The 18,553-nt window shown below is 39.8% G+C and overlaps 1 protein-coding gene across 2 annotated transcripts in view; it reads left to right on the top strand.

Annotated features, from left to right (window-relative positions):
* MCUB (mitochondrial calcium uniporter dominant negative subunit beta) overlaps positions 1-18,553 on the top strand; it is a 95,686-nt gene that overhangs the window by 63,615 nt on the left and 13,518 nt on the right. For both annotated transcript variants that reach the window (XM_087437744.1, XM_087437745.1), the window contains exons 2-4: positions 11,844-11,919; positions 12,409-12,579; positions 16,314-16,418. In XM_087437744.1, coding sequence (XP_087293870.1) covers positions 11,844-11,919; positions 12,409-12,579; positions 16,314-16,418 — 352 coding nt within the window. The remainder of the gene's footprint in view (positions 1-11,843; positions 11,920-12,408; positions 12,580-16,313; positions 16,419-18,553) is intronic.

Raw genomic sequence — 18,553 nt, 5'->3', positions numbered from 1 at the left:
GATTTGCTTGTTTGGGTTCAGACTACTACTAATCTGGGGTTGTACTGAGTAAAACAACAAGAAGCAAAGAAATATTCCCCAAAGAAGTTGGATAATACATTATCAGGATCCTAAAACTGTTACTACCTTATGATCCAGTCATTCTGCAGTCTACCCTAAAGAAAAAAAAATGCAAAGAGTTACGTGCGAAGATATTTAGAATCAGTTTAGTCCTAATGGTGAAAAATTGAATACAATACCTAGAAAATAAACGGGAAGGTGTACATCAGTGTTAACTGTGAGAATTCTAGATGGTGGCATTATTAGTGACTTTTATTGTCTTCTTTTTGTGAGGCTGTGATTTATAGATTTTCTAAAATGAGCATGCATTCTCTCTAACAAGGAAAAATGTAGAAAGAGTGTATGAAACGGAAATGTCCAACAATAGGTAAATAGTAAATTCTGTTATGTCCATAGGATAAGTGGTTATGGAGCTATTTAATTGTTTTTTTTTTGTGAGGAAGATCAGCCCTGAGCTAACATCCATGCTAATCCTCCTCTTTTTGCTGAGGAAGACCGGCTCTGAGCTAACATCTATTGCCAATCCTCCTCCTTTTTTTTCCCCAAAGCCCCAGTAGATAGTTGTATGTAATAGCTGCACATCCTTCCAGTTGCTGTTTGTGGGACGCTGCCGCAGCATGGCCAGAGAAGCGGTGCGTCAGTGCGCACCTGGGATCCGAACCCAGGCCGCCAGTAGCGGAGCGCACGCACTTAACTGCTAAGCCACGGGGCCGGCCCCCTAATTGTTTTCTTTATGAAAAGTTATTAATGAGGTAGGTAGACACTTGTAGAGTATTGATGATCAGCTCTCCATGGACTATATGATTATATGAGCATACAGGAATCCCCTCTTGTCTGCAGTTTCCCTTTTTGAGGTCAGTTACCTGCAGTCAACCGAGGTCCAAAAATATGAAATGGGAAATTCCAGAAGTAAACCATTCATAAGTTTTAAATTCTGCATCATTCTGAGTGGCATAATCAAATCTTGCACCATCCACCCAGGGCGTGACTCCTCCCTTTGTCCAGCGGATCCACGCTGTATCCACTACCTGCCCGTTAGTCACTTGGTAGCCGTCTTGGTTATCAGATTGACTGTCTGGTATTGCAGTACTTGTGTTCAAGGAACCCTTATTTTACTTAATAATGGCCCCAAAGCACAAGAGTAGTGATGCTGGCAATTCGGATACGCCAAAGAGAAGCCGTCAAGTGCTTCCTTTAAGTGAAAAGGTGAAAGTTCTCAACTTAATAAAGAGAGGAAAAAAATTGTATGCTGAGGTTGCTAAGATCTACAGTAACTGTTAGTACAGTATATTGTTATAATTATTCTATTTTATTATTAGTTATTGTTGTTAATCTCTTACTGCGCCTAATTTATAAGTTAAACTTTATCACAGACCTGTATGTATAGGAAAACATGTAGTATATAGGGTCCAGCACTGGCCGTGGTTTCAGGCATCTGCTGGCTGGGGAGTGGGCGGGGTCCTGTACAGATGCATAGAAAGGCTGGCAAAGACGTCCGGGGTCGATGGGATTGTGGGTGCTTGTTTTCTCTGTTTACCAAGTTTCCACAGTGACTTGTATTACATTTCTTTTTCTCATTTTTTTTTTTTTAAGTTTTCTGGTGTCTATAGGCTTTTTGTTTCTTTTTTTCTACTTTCCTTGAAAAAGTTTGTTCTTTTTTCTTTTTTTACCACTGTAGAAACTAGATTGAGTGGTTTCCTTTAAGTGTTTAACATACACAGATACTTAGTTATAACTTTTCTAACAGTCTTAAGTCTTTTGTTATCTTTGCCCTCCTCCTGAACATGACAAGGATCTTCACTTGTTCTAAGAACCCACTGAATATAACATACCAAGTCTTGTTTAGCATTCTCTACTCATTTTAACGCAAAAAATGATTTAAAATTTCTTACAGTAAGTAGTTTATTTACCAGCGTATTTTACAGCTTTAGTGTTTGCATTCGTTTCTGAGGGCTTCCATAACAAAGTACCACAGGGTGGGTGGCTTAACCAGCAGATTTATCTTCTCACAATTCTGGAAGCCAGAAGGCCGAGGTAGAGATGTTGTCAGGGTTGGTTTCTTGTGAGGCGTCTCTCCTTGGCTTGTAGATGGCCATCTTCTCATTGTCTCCTCACACGGTCACTTCTCTACACGTGCTGTGTCTGTGTCCAAATCTCCTCTTTCTATAAGGACATCGGTCAGATTGGATTAGGGCCCACGCTCATGACCTCATTTTAACTTAATTACCTCTTTAAAATACAGTTATATTCTGAGTTACTAGGGGTTAGGACTTCAACATATAAATTGGTGGGGACACAGTTCAGCCCATAACAGTGTTCTCTTGCATTCTACTTCTGTCTGGGTTTAGTTCGCTTCTTCCTGAATAAGTTTCTCAGCAAAGAGCTGTGGGAAACTAGGATATCTGTATATCTGAAAATCTCTTCATTTCCTTCCACCTAAAGTAATTTTCGTGAGTATACTGTTCTAGGTTGATCGCTATTTTCCCTTAGCACCTCCCTTCATTTAACATGTATGTCCTGAGCCTCTGCATTGTGTGTCAGGTGCTGGGGACACAGCAGTGAGCCAGACGGAGTGGCTCCCTGCTCCCCATGAGGACGCACGGTAGCGGAGGAAAGCAGTAACGTTTGTACGGGTTGTGTGAACGGACGTTTTTGTTTCTGTAGAGTGAACAACTGGGATTGGGATTGCTGGGTCACGTGGAAGTGTTCATTTAACTTCGTAAGACCCTGCCAGACGTTTTCCAGATTGGTTGTACCATTTTACATTCTTGCCAGCAATGTACGGAGAATTAATTGCTTTCTGTATTCTTAAAGTTGCTGTATTTTTCTGTGCTGTACCTGGTGAAATGTTGTCTAATTCATTAGTTTTCTTTTCTGTTGACTTCATCCAGTCTAGAATTTATCTAGTCCATTAGGCTGGGTTTTTTACATGTACATAGATTTTTTTCATTTCCAGGAATCCTAATTTGCTTACAGTAACTGATGTTTGTTTTGTTTCTACCAGTTTTAGTATCATAATTTCTTGTTCATTTCCTGGAAGCCAATTCTCCCTTTTATCTCTTTGAAGACCCTAAATGTAATTTATGTTACAGTCAGTTTTGATGACTCTCTTATTTTTATTTTCCCTAAATGGAATTAATCTTCAAAATAAATTGTTTGGTTCCTTGTTAGCATTTCATTTCTCATATGTTAGATTTTTGGATTGCAGACTGTAAGTAGGAGTTTATCTTTCATTCTGTCCTCACCTCTTTCTGTAGTTTTCTTTTGCCTCCAGCTGGGCTCTTGTGGCCCAAACCCAGAATCGGTTCTTAAATTGCTACGTTAAGGTCCCTGTCCTGGGATGTTGCAGTGATACTGGAGATAACCACAGGTCAAGTCGTCAGATCACCGGAAGGTGTGGCTTGATCGTGCCACAGCTACTCCTAGTCTCTCCTACCCCCGAAGAGTCAAACTCTCAGTTACTGCTTCTGTTCTGGACTATTAAAAGCTAATTTTCAGGAAAAGGTAAAAGCACCGCTCTTATACACTTATGAGAATGAACACGTTAAAGAATTTATTTTACTCTCATGATATTAAGGTGCCAGGCAGATGTTATATCCAGTTAAAAGGAAAAATTGAAACAGCACAAATTTATATGGAGAAAAGAGTGTTAAGATGAATTGCAAATAGAGATAAAACTGGTATTTCCACAGTGGTGGGAAGGTTGATTAGATCACAACCAGATTGGACAGAATTTACGTACCTATCAGTTACCTACAGTTTATAGTAGTTGCAAAATGGCTCCAAACCAATGAACAGGGCTGGAATGTGGTAACTTGAAAAGTGTGCTGTAGGCCATGCATAACTTCCCGTTGAACACTTTTCTGCAGGAGCCAGGACCTGGCTGACTCTCCACTGAGCCTTGCCTATCACATTGTGTTTCTCTTTTGTTTTTGCCACAAGGAGATACATGTGTTGCTGTTGAACATGGAGCAGAGGGGTCCCTTAAGTGTGAATGAACTTACACCACCATCTTGAATAGAAATTGCATCTTTGTTTCATTAATCATAATACAGATATTAAATCTAAAATATGACATAGCTCTAGGAGCAGCCTGATCTTGTTGATTGGCCCCACCGTGTGATAATTACACATCTCCACATCTCCTTTCCACTAACGCCCACTTCCCTTTTGCTTTGAAGCTCAAACAGGTCTTTTCCATATTAATGATATTTTCCCTCTTCTAACTATAGCCTGGGCTCCTCTTTTTTTCCTGCCAAACTTGTCCTCTTCTTTTTCTCACAACCCTTGTCTTCCTGAATGCTCTGCCTGTCTGAGATCACCGTAGCTGACGTATCTTGAGGCTGGGATTCCAGCTTGGTTCTGACTGCAAAGCGTGTGCTCTTTCCAGTGGACCAGCATGACCCTCGGGGAGACTTCAGCAGGAAATGGCATTTGAGCTGGACCTTGAGGGGGTGACAGGATTTGTTGGGCAGAAGTGAGTAAAGAGGGCACTTCAATGATAAGTCGATGACACACGGCTCGTAGCGCGCGCTGGGCTCACAGACCGTTCCTCATACTTGACTAGTGCTTTCTTTCCTTTAGTCCTTCTGTCAGTGCTGCGGGGTAGATGTTGTTACCCCGCCTAACCCTCGAGAAGCTGGAAGCACCGATGGTCGGTCCTGTGACTTCTCTGTGGTCTCCCAGCTGTTAAGTGGCTGAATTGAGTTTAGAACCCCAGTCTTTTCAACTCTAGGGTCACTGTTGTACTGTATATGGCCTGTTGAAGGCTATGGGGTTTTAAGAGGTTGTGAAGTGATTAAAATTGTATTTAGGAAAAATATGTGAAAAAAGAGAAGCCTGTGTTATCTTTTGAGCTGATACTAAGTATCATTTGAAGGCATTAACCCATGACCCAGCACTGAAATTTGGAATTCAAAATGATTGTGTGCAGAAATTTGGCATAGTGCCCTGAAAGCCGTGGAGGATCCGCTAGAGCCCAGCGGCTCCTCAAGAGCGGTCCTCACCCCTGTGACTTCAGTATAACCTGGGGCTTCTTAAAAACGCGGGTTCTCACAACCCTATCTCAGACCTACTGGATCAAAAATCTCTGGGGGTGGAGTCCAGGAATCGGTGTTTTTAATAAGCCCTATCTGTTTAACAATAGATAATATTGTACTGTCCAGGTGATTCTCAGAGGTGCAGAAGCTTGAGAAAGCTCTGATACTTTTCTCTGGCCACTCTGCCTTCTTTCTGCATGTCTTGGTTGTCAAGTGGTTGCCTCTAAAATGATTTCCTCAATGGTACACCAGAAACTTCATTCGTACATTAAGTGACAAGTACTTTACGATCAGGAATTGTCGTCAGTGGCATCGAGGAACCTGACTTATAAACTGTGTTTAGTGTTATATAGACTCTAGCATAAAATTTAACTTGTCTGTAAAGGTGGTAATATATAGAAAACAGTCTGGAAGGATACACACCAAACCACTGTTAAAGAAAAACTTACTCAGGACCCCTGTTAAAGAACGGTGAGGTGGGCTTCATTCAGGGGACTGCTGCAGTGGGGTTTTGCAGTAGGAGAGAGAGATTGAGCTCAACTCCAGATACAACAGGAAAATTGGGGATTTACATCCAAAGAGCAGAGTGGGGGGATCGGTGGATGGAAAATTATAAGAGAGCAGGGTAATTCTTTGCTAAACTGACCTAACAGGATTCTTGCTGAAAGCAGACTAGTGTGATCAGATAATACCTGGGGGATGGTGGAGGATGAGGAATTTGATCAGATATCGAGGGTAGGGGATTCTAGCTAAACCAATCTGATAGGATTTTTGCTAAAACCTGGACTCTTGGAGGACATGCCCAAGGATGGGGCTTACTCAGGCCTAGAGGAGCCTGACAGAAGTTTGGTCAAGGAGAGAGTCTTCGTCACCACTAACAGTGAGTCCCTCTAGGAAACACTGTGGGACTGTGGAGAAATAAAGGGAGGGGCTTTAACTTTTACCCCCTACAATTTTATGTTTGACTTTTATACATGGGGAATCATTTATATCATTATATATTTTAAAGATTTTATTTATTTATTTTTTCCCCCCAAATCCCCAGTAGATAGTTGTATGTCATAGCTGCACATTCTTCTAGTTGCTGTATGTGGGACACGGCCTCAGCGTGGCCGGAGAAGCGGTGTGTCAGTGCGCGCCCGGGATCCGAACCCCGGGCCGCCAGCAGCAGAGCGCATGCACTTAACCACTAAGCCACGGGGCCGGCCCTCATTATATATTTTAAAAGAAGTATTTTGGTGGAGAATTAATTCTGACATGTTTTTAAGTGGATACATTTTTCTCAGTTTTGTATACTTTCACTAAAAGTAATAGACAGTATTGTAATATCCATTATCCAAGCTTGGAGAACTTTTACTACATATACTTATTTATTGAGAGTTGCATCTATTTAAAGAAATAATCAGCTTTTTTCCCTCTCATGTTAGTAGTGAGTTATATTTTTAGAAATAAAATTCAAATTAACAACAGCCTTAAATTAATGTGACGATATTTTGTTGAAACAAATTGCCTATGTTGTGTTTAATATTAGAAATATGTATTTGAATATTTTGTTTCACTTATAGATGAGATTGTTTTGTTTTTGAGCATGATGGAGCACCATTTGAGTCAATGTCACTATTTGTATTATTTTTTTGTAGCAGTGAACGCATTTTTAACTGATTTATTATTTTAATAGTACACCCTCACAAAAATGAAAACCTGAAAAATACAATTTATAAAAGAGTTCTTCATTGCATAATTATTGGGCAACTTATTGTTAATAAACTTTTACAAGGTGATGCATTAAAAAAACTGGATCAATATGAAACAGCTGCTGTGTTGTGACTATGGCACTAATTCCTCTGGCACAAGATCTTTTGAGTTCCAAATACCATGAACCAGTTCTTCAGTGCCCTTTCTTTCTACCACTGTGGAATCTTTGTTTGCACAGTGCACCATGATGTCATTGGGCCTTTGTTAAGCGCCAATATAAGTGTAAACACAAACACCAATGCAAACTCTAAAAACATGTTCTGTAGTAAGGTAGCCATTCAGATGTTCTAGACCCAGCAGCGCTGTCCCGATAGAACTTTCTGTGCTGATGGAAATGTTCTATTTCTGTGCTGGCCCATACGGTAGCCACTAGGCACACAGAGCTATTGAGTGCTTGAAATGAGGCAAAGGTGACTGTGGGAGACTGAATTTGTAGTGTTATTTAATTTTAATGAGTTTAAATTTAAATGAAGGGATGGAAAAAGATATTCCATGCACATAGAAACCAAAAGAAAGCTGGAATAGCTATACTTGTATGAGACAAAGTCGACTTTAAAACAAAGACTGTAATAAGAGACAAAGATGAACGTTACATAATGATAAAGGGGTTAATCCAACAAAAGGATATAACATTTCTAAATATTTATGCAACCAACATAGGAACACCTGAATATATAAAGCAAATATTAGCAGACCTAGAGGGAGAGGCAGGAATACAATAATAATAGGGGACTTGAATACTGCACTTATGTCAATGGATAGATCATCCAGACAGAAAATCAATAAGGAAACATTGGCCTTAAACAATGTATTAGACCAGATGGACTTAACAGATATTTATAAAATATTCCATCCAGAACAACAGAATACACATTCCTCTCAAGTGCACATGGGACATTCTCTAGGAAGGATGATATGTTAGGCTGAAAAAGAAGTCTTAATAAATTTGAGAGGATTGAAGTCATATCAAGCATCTTGTCTGACCACTATGATATAAAACTTGAAATTAATTATGTGAAGAAAACTGGAAAATTAACAAATATGTGGAGATTAAACAACGTGCTACTGAACAACCAATGGGTCAAAGAAGAAATCAAAAATACTTTGAGACAAAGAAAATGGAAATATACATACCAAAATTTGTCAGATGTAGCAAAAGCAGTTCTAAGAGGGAACTTCATAGCAACAAATGCCTACCTTAAGAAACAAGAGGGGCCAGCCTGGTGGCACAAGTGGTTAAGTGTGCGCGCTCCGCTGTGGTGGCCCAGGGTTCGCTGCTTCAGATCCGGGGCACGCACCGACACACCACTTGGCAGGCCATGCTGTGGCGGCGTCCATATAAAGTAGAGGAAGATGGGCATGGATGTTAGCCCAGGGCCAGTCTTCCTCAGCAAAAAAAGAGGAGGATTGGCAGATGTTAGCACAGGCCTGATCTTCCTCACAAAAAAAGAAAAAAAAACAGAAAACAAGAAAAGTCTCAAACAACCTAACTTTACACCTCAAGGAACTAGAAAATGAAGAACAAATGAAGTCCAAAAAGTACCAGAAGGAAGGAAATAACAAAGATTAAAGCAGAAATAAATGAAATAGATACTAAAAAGACAATAGAGAAGATCAGTGAAACTAAGAGCTGGTTCTTTGAAAAAATAAAATTGACAAGCCTTTAGCTAGACTCACCAAGAAAAAAGAGAGAGGACTTAAATAAAATCAGAAATTAAAGAGCAGATGTTATAACTCATACCACAGAAATACGAAGGATCATAAAGAGACTACGATGAACAATTGTACACCAACAAATTGGACAACCTAGAAGAAATGGATAAATTCCTAGAAACATGAGATTGTGATGATTCATCATGAATCATGATGAAATAGAAAATCTGAACATAGCAATTGCTAGTAAGGAGATTGAGTCAGTAATCAAAAACTTCCCAACAAACAAAAGTCCGGGACAAGACAGCTTCACTGGTGGATTCTACCAAACTTTCAAAGAAGAATTAATATCAATCCTTCTCAAACCCTTCCAAAAAATAAAAGAGGAGGGAACTCTTCCAAACGCATTTTATGAGGCTAGCATTACCCTGATATCAAAACCAGCCAAGGACGCCACAAGAAAAGAAAATTACAGGCCAATATCCCTGATGAACATAGATGCAAAAATCTTCGACAAAAGATTAGCAAACCAAATTCAACAATACATTAAAAGGGTCATACACCATGATCAAGTGGGATTTATTCCAGGGATGCAGGGATGGTTCAACATGTGCAAATCAGTCAGTCAGTGTGATACACCACATTAAGAAAATGAAGAATAAAAATCATATGATCATCTCAGTAGATGCAGAAAAAACATTTGACAGAATTCAATATCCATTTATGATAAAAACTCTCAAGAAAGTGTGTATAGAGAAGATGTACCTCAACGTAATAAAGGCCGTATGTGACAAGCCCGCATCTAACATCATACTCAAGGTGAAAAGCTGAAAGCCTTTCCTCTAAGATCAGGAACAAGACAAGGATGTCCACTGTTACCGCTTTTGTTCAATATAGTGTTGGAAGTCCTAGCTAGAGCAATTAGGCAAGAAAAAGAAATAAAAGGCATCCAAATTGGAAAGGAAGAAGTATTACTGTCACTATTTGCAGATGACATGATATTATATATTGAAAACCCTAAAGAGTCCATCAAAAAAGTGTTCGAACTAATAAATTCCGTAAAGTTGCAGGATACAAAATCAATACACAAAAATCTATTATATTTCTATACACTAATAAACTATCAGAAAGAGAAATTAAGAAAACAATTCCATTTACAATTACATCAAAGAATAAAATACTTAGGAATAAATTTAACCAAGGAGGTGAAAGACCTGTATATTGACATCTACAAGACATTAATGAAAGAAATTGAAGAAGGTACAAATAAGTGGAAAGATATTCTGTGCTCATGAATTGAAAGAATCAATATTGTTAAAAATATCCATACTACCCAAAGCAGTCTACAGAGTCAGTGCAATCGCTATCAAAATTCCAATGGCATTTGTCAAAGAAATAGAACAAATAATCCTAAAATTTGTATGGAGCCACAAAAAAACCCAAATAGCCAAAGCAATCTTGAGAAAGAAGAACAAAACTTGAGGCATCACACTCCCTGAATTCAAACTATATTATGAATCTATAGTAATTAAACAGTATGATATTGACATAAGAACAGACAGAAATCAATGGAACAGAATTGAGAACCTAGAGAGAAACTGCTGCATATATGGTCAATTAATTTGCAACAAAGGAGCCATGAATATACAATCGAGAAAGGACAGTCTCTTCAATAAATGGTGTTGGGAAAACTGGACAGCCATAGGCAAAAGAATAAAACTGGACCACTATCTTACACCATACACAAAAATTAACTCAAAATGGATTAAAGACTTGAACGTAAGACCTGAAACCATAAAAGTCCTAGAATAAAACATAGGTGGTAAGCTCCTTGACATGGGTCTTGGTGATGATTTTTTGAACGTTACACCAAAAGCAAAAGCAACAAAAGCAAAAATAAATGTGGGATTATACTAAAAAGCTTCTGGACAGCAAAGGAACACAAAAAGGCAGCCTACTGAATAGGAGAAAATATTTGCGAGTCATATATCTGATAAGGTGCTAATATCCAAAATATATAAAGAACTCATACAACTCAATAGCAAAAAAAACAATCCAGTTAAAAAATGAGCAGAAAATCTGAATAGACATTTTTCCAAAGAAGACATACGGATGGCCAATAGGTACATGAAAAGATGCTCAACGTCATTAATCACCAGGAAATGCAAATCAAAACCACAATGAGATATCACCTCACACCTGTTAGAATGGCTATTATCAAAAAGACAAGAAATAACAGGAGTTGGCGAGGATGTAGAGAAAAGAGAGCCCTTGTGCGCTGTTGGTGAGAATGTAAATTGGTGCAGCCACTATGGAAGGCACTATGGAGGTTCCTCAAAAAATTAAAAATAGAACCACCATATGATTCAGCCATTCCACTTCTGGATATTTATCTGAAAAAAACAAAAACACTCAAAAAAATATGTCCATCCCCATGTTTATTGCAGCATTATTTATAATAGCCAAGATATGGAAACAGCCTAAGTGCCCATTGATAGATGAATGTATAAAGAAATTATTGTGTATATATACAATGGAATATTATTTGGCCATAAAAAACAATGAAATCTTGCCATTTATGACAACATAAATGGACCTCAAGGGTGTTATGTTAAGTAAAATAAGTCAGGCGGAGAAAGACAAAGACCATATGATCTCTCATACGTGGAATCTGAAAACAAAAAAACAAGCTTATAGATACAGAGAACAGATTGGTAGTTGCCAGAGGCGGGGGTAGGAGGAATAAATGGGTGAACTGTTTTTTTTAATTTAAGTAAATTGTTTAAATAAATAACTGGCCACACATGGCTACGGTATTGGACAACACAGACCCAGAGCAGTTTCTATCAAAGTCGAATGTGCGTGAGAACCACCTGGAGAGCTTGTTAAAGTGCAGATTCTGATCAGTAGGTCTGGGCTGGGCCTGTGTGATTCTGCATTTCTAATCAGCTCCAAGGGATGCTGATGTCCCCAAAGTATGGTCTAGGGACCACACTTTGAGAAGCAAATATCTTTAATATGCTTGTATCCACTTATTTTAGATTATCATTTAAAAGGAAAGACCAAATTTGAAAATTCTCATAGAGCTCTAGCATTTTCGGGAGTTCTCGCCCCAGGTTGAGACTCCTGTCCCAGTGTCGCTGCTGCGGCATGTTGTCTTAGCAGGCAGGCTGCCAGAGAGGTTTAGTGACCGTCTCTAGGGCTTCCCCAGGATGTGTGGGACACCGAAGTTTTCATCACGCTTATCATGTAAGGTTAAAAGGAATCTCTGGGAAAGACACTTATTTCAACTTTCCTACTTTTTCTAAAAGAAAACATCATCTTTCTTTCTTACAGGGTTTGTGTGTGAAGCTGTGTGGAAATCTGAAATACCATCAACCACACCTTTATAGTACCCTGGTGCCACCTGATGGTAAGCTGTCTTAGCACTTCTTTGACTCTATGCTAATTTTTTTCCGTTCTTCCAAATAAAGTGAGAAGCATGAGTTTTGAGCAAAACAGGCTTTTCTTGCATTCCCCCGACCCCATCCCACCTTATACCTGGCTGAGTTCAGTTTCTCCCTTTTTTGCTCCCGTAATGTCGCTGATGTCATTTGGCAAACCCCCACCCCAGCCATCAGAGCGGTGATGGATGAATTAGGAGATTCTGCTTTCTTTCCCTAGGAAGACTCTAAGTGGATAATTATAATAAAGAGTGGCACGCGCTAAAGACAATGCTATAGAATCTGTGAGCTGTAGTGTGTTGAAGGCACTCTAGGAGCGATGCAAATGGTTATAGGAATTCAGAGGCTTATGAATTCCGTGTTTAAGCATTTCTTTTAGAATTTTTGTATTTTAAAGTTATTTTTTAAAAAGTAAATTTTATCCATTCCTATATTATCATATTTTTCTTCCTTAACAGAAATAACAATTAATTACAGACATGGCCTTCCCCTGATAACCCTTACTCTGCCATCCAGAAAAGAGCGCTGTCGGTTTGTAGTGAAACCACTGTTGTCAACAGTCGGTTCATTCCTTCAGGACCTACGAAATGAGGATCAGGGCGTCAAGGCTGCGGCCATCCTCACAGCAGGTATATAGACATGCTTTCAACTGTGCCTGTGTCTCTTCTTCTCAACCTTTGTTTTGGTTCTTTACTTTTCTAGAAAGAAGTTGATTCTTCTTTAATTCATTATATAATAAATGGTTGGCCCTTACTGAGTCCTTCATTTTTATACATCAGTAATATAATAAAATTAACTCTGTTGAGTAAACAATTAATGAAATAAGTTTAATGCAAGTTTTGGTTACTTATTCTTAGCCACAAAATTTTTTCTCTGAGAAAATTTTAACATAGTCATTAGCATGTAATTTTCAGAAAAATTTGAATAATTAGAAAATGAAATGCAGTTTCAGTGATTAAAATAGCCAGTGAATAAATAAAATACACACATAGTTCATTAAACTTAGTTATAAAGCAATTACAGCCTAGTATGTTTTTTGACAGAATTAGTTCTCAGGAAGAATAGGTATATGTTTTTTAATACCAGCAGAGGTGGTTAATCATTTAGACATTTTAAATTTAGGATATAGCTGTTATGTCTTTATGGTCTGCAATGGTCTTAGACCTACTGCCCCTAAAAGAGAATAAGGACTTGTTCACCCCAGCCCAACATATGGAGGCTACAAATATAGATAAATGAATAAATCTGCACTATTTTATTGTAGTATTACATGCTTAGAATAAACTTATTCAAACGTTAGTGATTACTGTTGCTGTTTTGAAAAGGAAATAAACATTCTTCCCTGTCCAAGCTCAGAACCAATTAAGAGAAAGATATAGAAGTTGGAAAAATGGAGATTAAAGGATTTATTTACTCAACAAGTATTTCCCGAGCACCTAACATATGCCAGGCCCTGCTCTGGGTGCTGGAGGGAGATGAAGAACAGGATAAAAACTCCTGCTCCTGGGCCGGCCCCGTGGCTTAGCGGTTAAGTGTGCGCACTCCGCTACTGGCGGCCCGGGATTGAGTCCGGGCGCGCACCGACGCACCGCTTCTCCGGCCATGCTGAGGCCGAGTCCCACATACAGCAACTAGAAGGATGTGCAGCTATGACATACAACTATCTACTGGGGCTTTGGGGGAAAAATAAATAAATAAAATTAAAAAAAAACAAAAAACAAAAAAAACCTCCTGCTCCTGTGGAGCTTATGTGTAAGCGGAGAAAGGACTGAAGTATATCTCCTGTTAGATAGAAGCCTTAGGAGAACCGTAAAGCAGAGTGGGGAGGTGGGAGTGTGTGCGCTGCGGGGGGAGGTGCTCGCTAAGGTCGCGGTTGAAGGCAGACTTGGGAGAGTTCAGGGGGCTTTGTGGTTGGAGAAGAGTCTCCAGGCAGGGACCTGAGGTGGGAGCTGGCTGCACTGTAGCTGCCTGGGAGGGACTGGGCGGAGGGAGGAGGGAGGGGCAGACTGCGGAAAGCCTTGTTGTGGGTTGTTGTAAGGACTTGGGATTTAACTGGAGAGGGAGCTTTCTTCCTGGTGAAACCAGGATCAGAGAAGGTTTCAGGCCTATGGCCACAATGACCTAGTACTTCGTCCCTGAACTGGGCAGACATTCCCCCAGTCGCGGGAGCCCTGAACACCACGGCCCTCCCCACAGGCCCAGGGCCTGCCTTCCTAAGCTTCTGGGAGCCTCAGATGCAGACCCGGAGCTCTGAGGGCCCTGAGCGCAGTGTGTGCCTGGAAGTGTGTACTCAGTAAGCGTCTGTTGAATGAATGAAGTAAGAGAGGTTAACGCAAAGATTGACGTTTACCCTGCTTATTTCTATAAACAATGTGAGTAGCTTTGAAATGTAAAGCACAGAGAAAAAGACTAGAAGTCTTAGAGAAAAGGAGCTCTTTGGATGGAGGGAGTACACTTTATTGGGGTTTAAATCAATACTTGCCCAAGAATACGTGAAAAATTCAGCATGGTGTCAGCAGCTCCCTCCTGGTGTCTCACGTCAGGCTTTTGCTAATCGTGTGTTAGTATAAAGGAGAATGTGGTGCTTTAGTGGAGAAGTCACACTCAGCTGATTTCTCTTTATAGTAATATTTTAAGGAGCTGGTTTGAAGTCATTTAAATGTAAATTTTTAAATGACACTTGCAAAGTCAGATAAAACGATTGGTGTGTTGCTGATCTTTTTAAAAGAGGCTCTGTGGGCGGAATTTGCCTGCATTTAATTTGGGCTTGAAAAGAGTGTTCTAAGCTTGTCACAGTTTTGCCCGTGGTGTGGGTTGAATTATTTGGCAATTCCTGGGAAAATGATCTCGCCCCAGCTGATGAACAGGAACCCAAACAGCCAGAGTCTGGGAGCAGACCCAGGTGCAGACTTGATTGCTGCCTTCTGGAACAAAAGAACTACAGAGAGCCAGACGGGAGGCAGCATCCAGTTCTTCCTGCTTTTACTAGCAGTGTTCCTGTCATCACAAATATTAATGTAGTGGAAGTAGCGCTGGTCGAACGTGGCCAAGCAAATGCCAGGCCGGGGGAAAGTACACATCCTGGACTTTGTGTCATGTAATTACATGTGGGCTGTTCTGAGGGAATAATGATAAAACGAGACACCCCACCCAGCGCCAGTTTTTTGCTTATTGTTCATTGAGTTTGCCTTCTTAACACCTGGGTTACGTTAAAGTTTAGTTCAAAAATGTAACAACAAAAACTAGGCCAAATGAGAAGCTGTGCGAAGCACACGGAGGTTAAAATTTTCCAGATTTTTTTCTGAAATGTTCCTAGGATATTTGAAATTACTATTAGAATCTCTCCTACCTCTCTCCACCTCCACAAAATAAACCACACAAATGCAGATTTACTCCTTCGGCTTCATTATGTCATTACTGTCCCTGCCACCACCACCCCCTCAAATTTTGCCTCTTTTCCTCCTTCCCAAGCTAGAAAGGCAGGGAGGCCTGCGTGGTGGTGGTTTCTGGTGTTTGGCCACCAAGTTTTTAACTAATGCAAATCAGTAACCTTTAGTCATTAAAAATAAGAGAAAGGCAGGCTTTTAAAAATGTTACGACCTGTGTGCCTACACATACCCAGTCAGAGGCTTGGCTGTAAGCAGCAGAAGCGGACTCTGGTAAGCAGAGGAGTGTGTCAGCAGGCTCTGAGATTGGAATTGACACAAAGCCAGGCTCAGAAGGGGGCTGGAACCAAGGGAGGGCACGAGCGAAGACCAGGCTAGCCCAGGATTGGTCTGCTGCTGACACCCCCACCCTCCACCTCCACTTCTCTAGCTGTGCTGTGAGGAGATCTCCCCGCCCAGTCTTTGCATGACCCTCTGCAGACACAGTCTCATCAGGGACATGAGTCTGGATCCCAGTCCAGCTGACAGAGGGTGAGAGAGGGAGCGCCTGCCTGCTGGGCTTCGTCTAGTGTAATGGAAAGTAGAGCAGCAAGAGAGGCGTCCTCCCAGTGGGAATGGCCTTGGGTAGTGGGGAGCTCCCCAAAAGGCAAACAGCCACTACAGTCATGTACCGCATAACAATGTTTCGGTCAATGACAGACCGCATATACGACGGTGATCCCATGAGGTTAGTACCGTATGGCCTAGGTATGTAGTAGGCTGTACCACCTAGAATTGTGTAGGTACATTCTGCGATGTTCGCACAACAATCATGGTGCGTAACAATGCATGTATCAGAACATATCCCCATTGTTAAGCAACGCATGATTGTACTGTGTTGTAAAGACTTCGGTTAGTAGTATTTTTCTGTGTGTTGGAAAATTGTTCTTACTGTTCTAAAGCAAGGACATATTTCTGCATTATGTTTTCTCTTTCAGATGGCAGTGAGATTCCAGCTTCAACCTTGATGGAAATTCTGCTAATGAATGATTTTAAACTTGTCATTAATGAAATGACATACGATGTACAGTGCCCCAAGAAGGGTAAGAAAGACAGCTATGCAGCCATCTCAACATTCGCCTTTAGCTGTGGGACTTTCACAGGGAGCAGGCTTATCTTAAGAATCTTGTAAATTAACCAAATGACCAAGAAGGCTTTGGAGAACCAATGTCTAAGCTTTTCTATCAGGGCTATAAAGGATAAGGAGAAATTGCCTGGTAGAGCTTTTAGTTTCATATACTCTTCACTTTAGGATCTTGAATGCTTAATCTGACATTGTTGGGTTAAGAAGAGGTGGGCCTGAAAGTCATGAACTCAGGTGTACATTGTTGTACAGCTCTTAACTAGTTTTTTTAAAATAGACTTTATTTTTTAGAGCAGTTTTAGTTCACAGCAAGATTGAGCAGATAGTACAGAGTTCCCGTATGCTCCTGCCCGCCTCCAAGCCTCCTCCACTATCAAGCACCTGAGTGGTACATTTGTTACAATCCATAAACTTACATCAATACATTATTATCCCTCAAAGCCCGTAGTTTATGTTAGGGTTCACTCTTGGTGTTGTACATTTTATGAGTTTTGACCAATGTATAATGACATGTCTTCACCATTGTAGTATCACACAGAATAGTTTCACTGCTCTAAAAATCCTCTGTGCTCTGCCTATTCATCCCTTCTTCCTTGGTGAGGTGTGTGTCCAGGTTTTCGGCCCATTTTTTTAATTGGATTGTTTGTTTTAAGAGTTCTTTGTATACTTTAGTTAACAGTCCTTTATCAGATGTGTCTTTTGCAATTATTTTCTCCCAACCTGTGGCTTGTCTTCTCATTCTCTTGACAATATCTTTCACAGAGCAGAGATTTTTAATATTAATAAAGTCTAGCTTATCAGTTATTTCTTCCATGGATTGTGCCTTTGGTGTTGTATCTAAAAAGTCATCATTGTACCCAAGGTCATCTATGTTATCTTCTAGGAGTTTTATAGTTTTGCATTTTACACTTAAGTCCGTGATCCATTTTGAGTTAATTTTTGTGAAGCATGTAAGGCCTGGGTCTAGATTCATGTTTTTGCATGTGGCTGTCCAGTTCTTGCAGCATCATTTGTTGAAAAGGCTGTCTTTACTCCATTGTATTGCCTTTGCTCCTTTGTCAAAGATCAGTTGGCTGTATTTATGTGGGTCTATTTTTGGGCGCTCTGTTGTGTTTCATTGATCTATTTGTCTGTTCTCTCACCAATACCACACAGTCTTGACCCCTCTAGCTTTCTGTTAAGTCTTAAAGTTGGGTAGTGTCAATCTTCCAACTTTGTTCTTCTTTAATACTGAGTTGGCTATGTTGGGTCTTTTGACTCTCCATGTAAATTTTAGAATCAGTTTGTTGATATCCACAAAATAGCTTGCTGTGATCTTGATTGGAATTGTGTTGACTCCATAGAAGAAGTTGAGAAGAAGTGATATGTTGACAATATTGAGTGTTTTTATCCATGAACATGGAATATCTCTACATTTATTTAGTCTCCTTTGATATGATTCATCAGAGTTCCATAGTTTTCCTCATATAGATCTTGTACATATTTTGTTAGATTTATACCTAAGTCTTTCCACTTTTTGGGCTAATGTAAATGGTAGTGTGTTTCAATTTGTTCATTGCTGGTATGTAATAAAACAATTAACTTTCATGTATTAACCTTGTATCCTGCAACCTTGCTATAATCCCTTATTCTAGAGTTTTTTTGATTGATTCTTTCAGATGTCTACATAATCATGTCATCTGTGAACAAAGACAGTTTATTTCTTCCTTCATAATCCCTTTACCTTTTATTTCCTATTCTTGTCTTATTGCATTAGCTAGGACTTGCAGTATAATTTTGAAAAGAGTGGTGAGAGGCGACACCCTGCCTTTTCCCTGATTTTAGCAGGAAAGCTTCATGTTTCTCACTGTTAAATATTATGTTAGTTCTAGGTTTTTTTGTAGATGTTTTTATCAAGTTGAGGAAGTTCTCTTCTATTCCTAGTTTGATGAGAGTTTTCATCGTGAATGAATATTGGATTTTGTCAAATGCTTTTTTGCATCTATTGATATGATTTTTCTTTAGCCTCTTGATGTGATTGATTACATTAATTGATTTTTGAATATTGAGCCAATCTTGCATACCTGAGACAAATCCCACTTGGTCGTGGTGTAT

Source organism: Ceratotherium simum, chromosome 12 (assembly GCF_057802395.1).
Source record: "Ceratotherium simum simum isolate JZ-2026a chromosome 12, ASM5780239v1, whole genome shotgun sequence".
NCBI lineage: Eukaryota > Metazoa > Chordata > Mammalia > Perissodactyla > Rhinocerotidae > Ceratotherium > Ceratotherium simum.
Note: the sequence above shows the minus strand (reverse complement) of the source record. Positions and strands in the feature narration are given on the sequence as shown.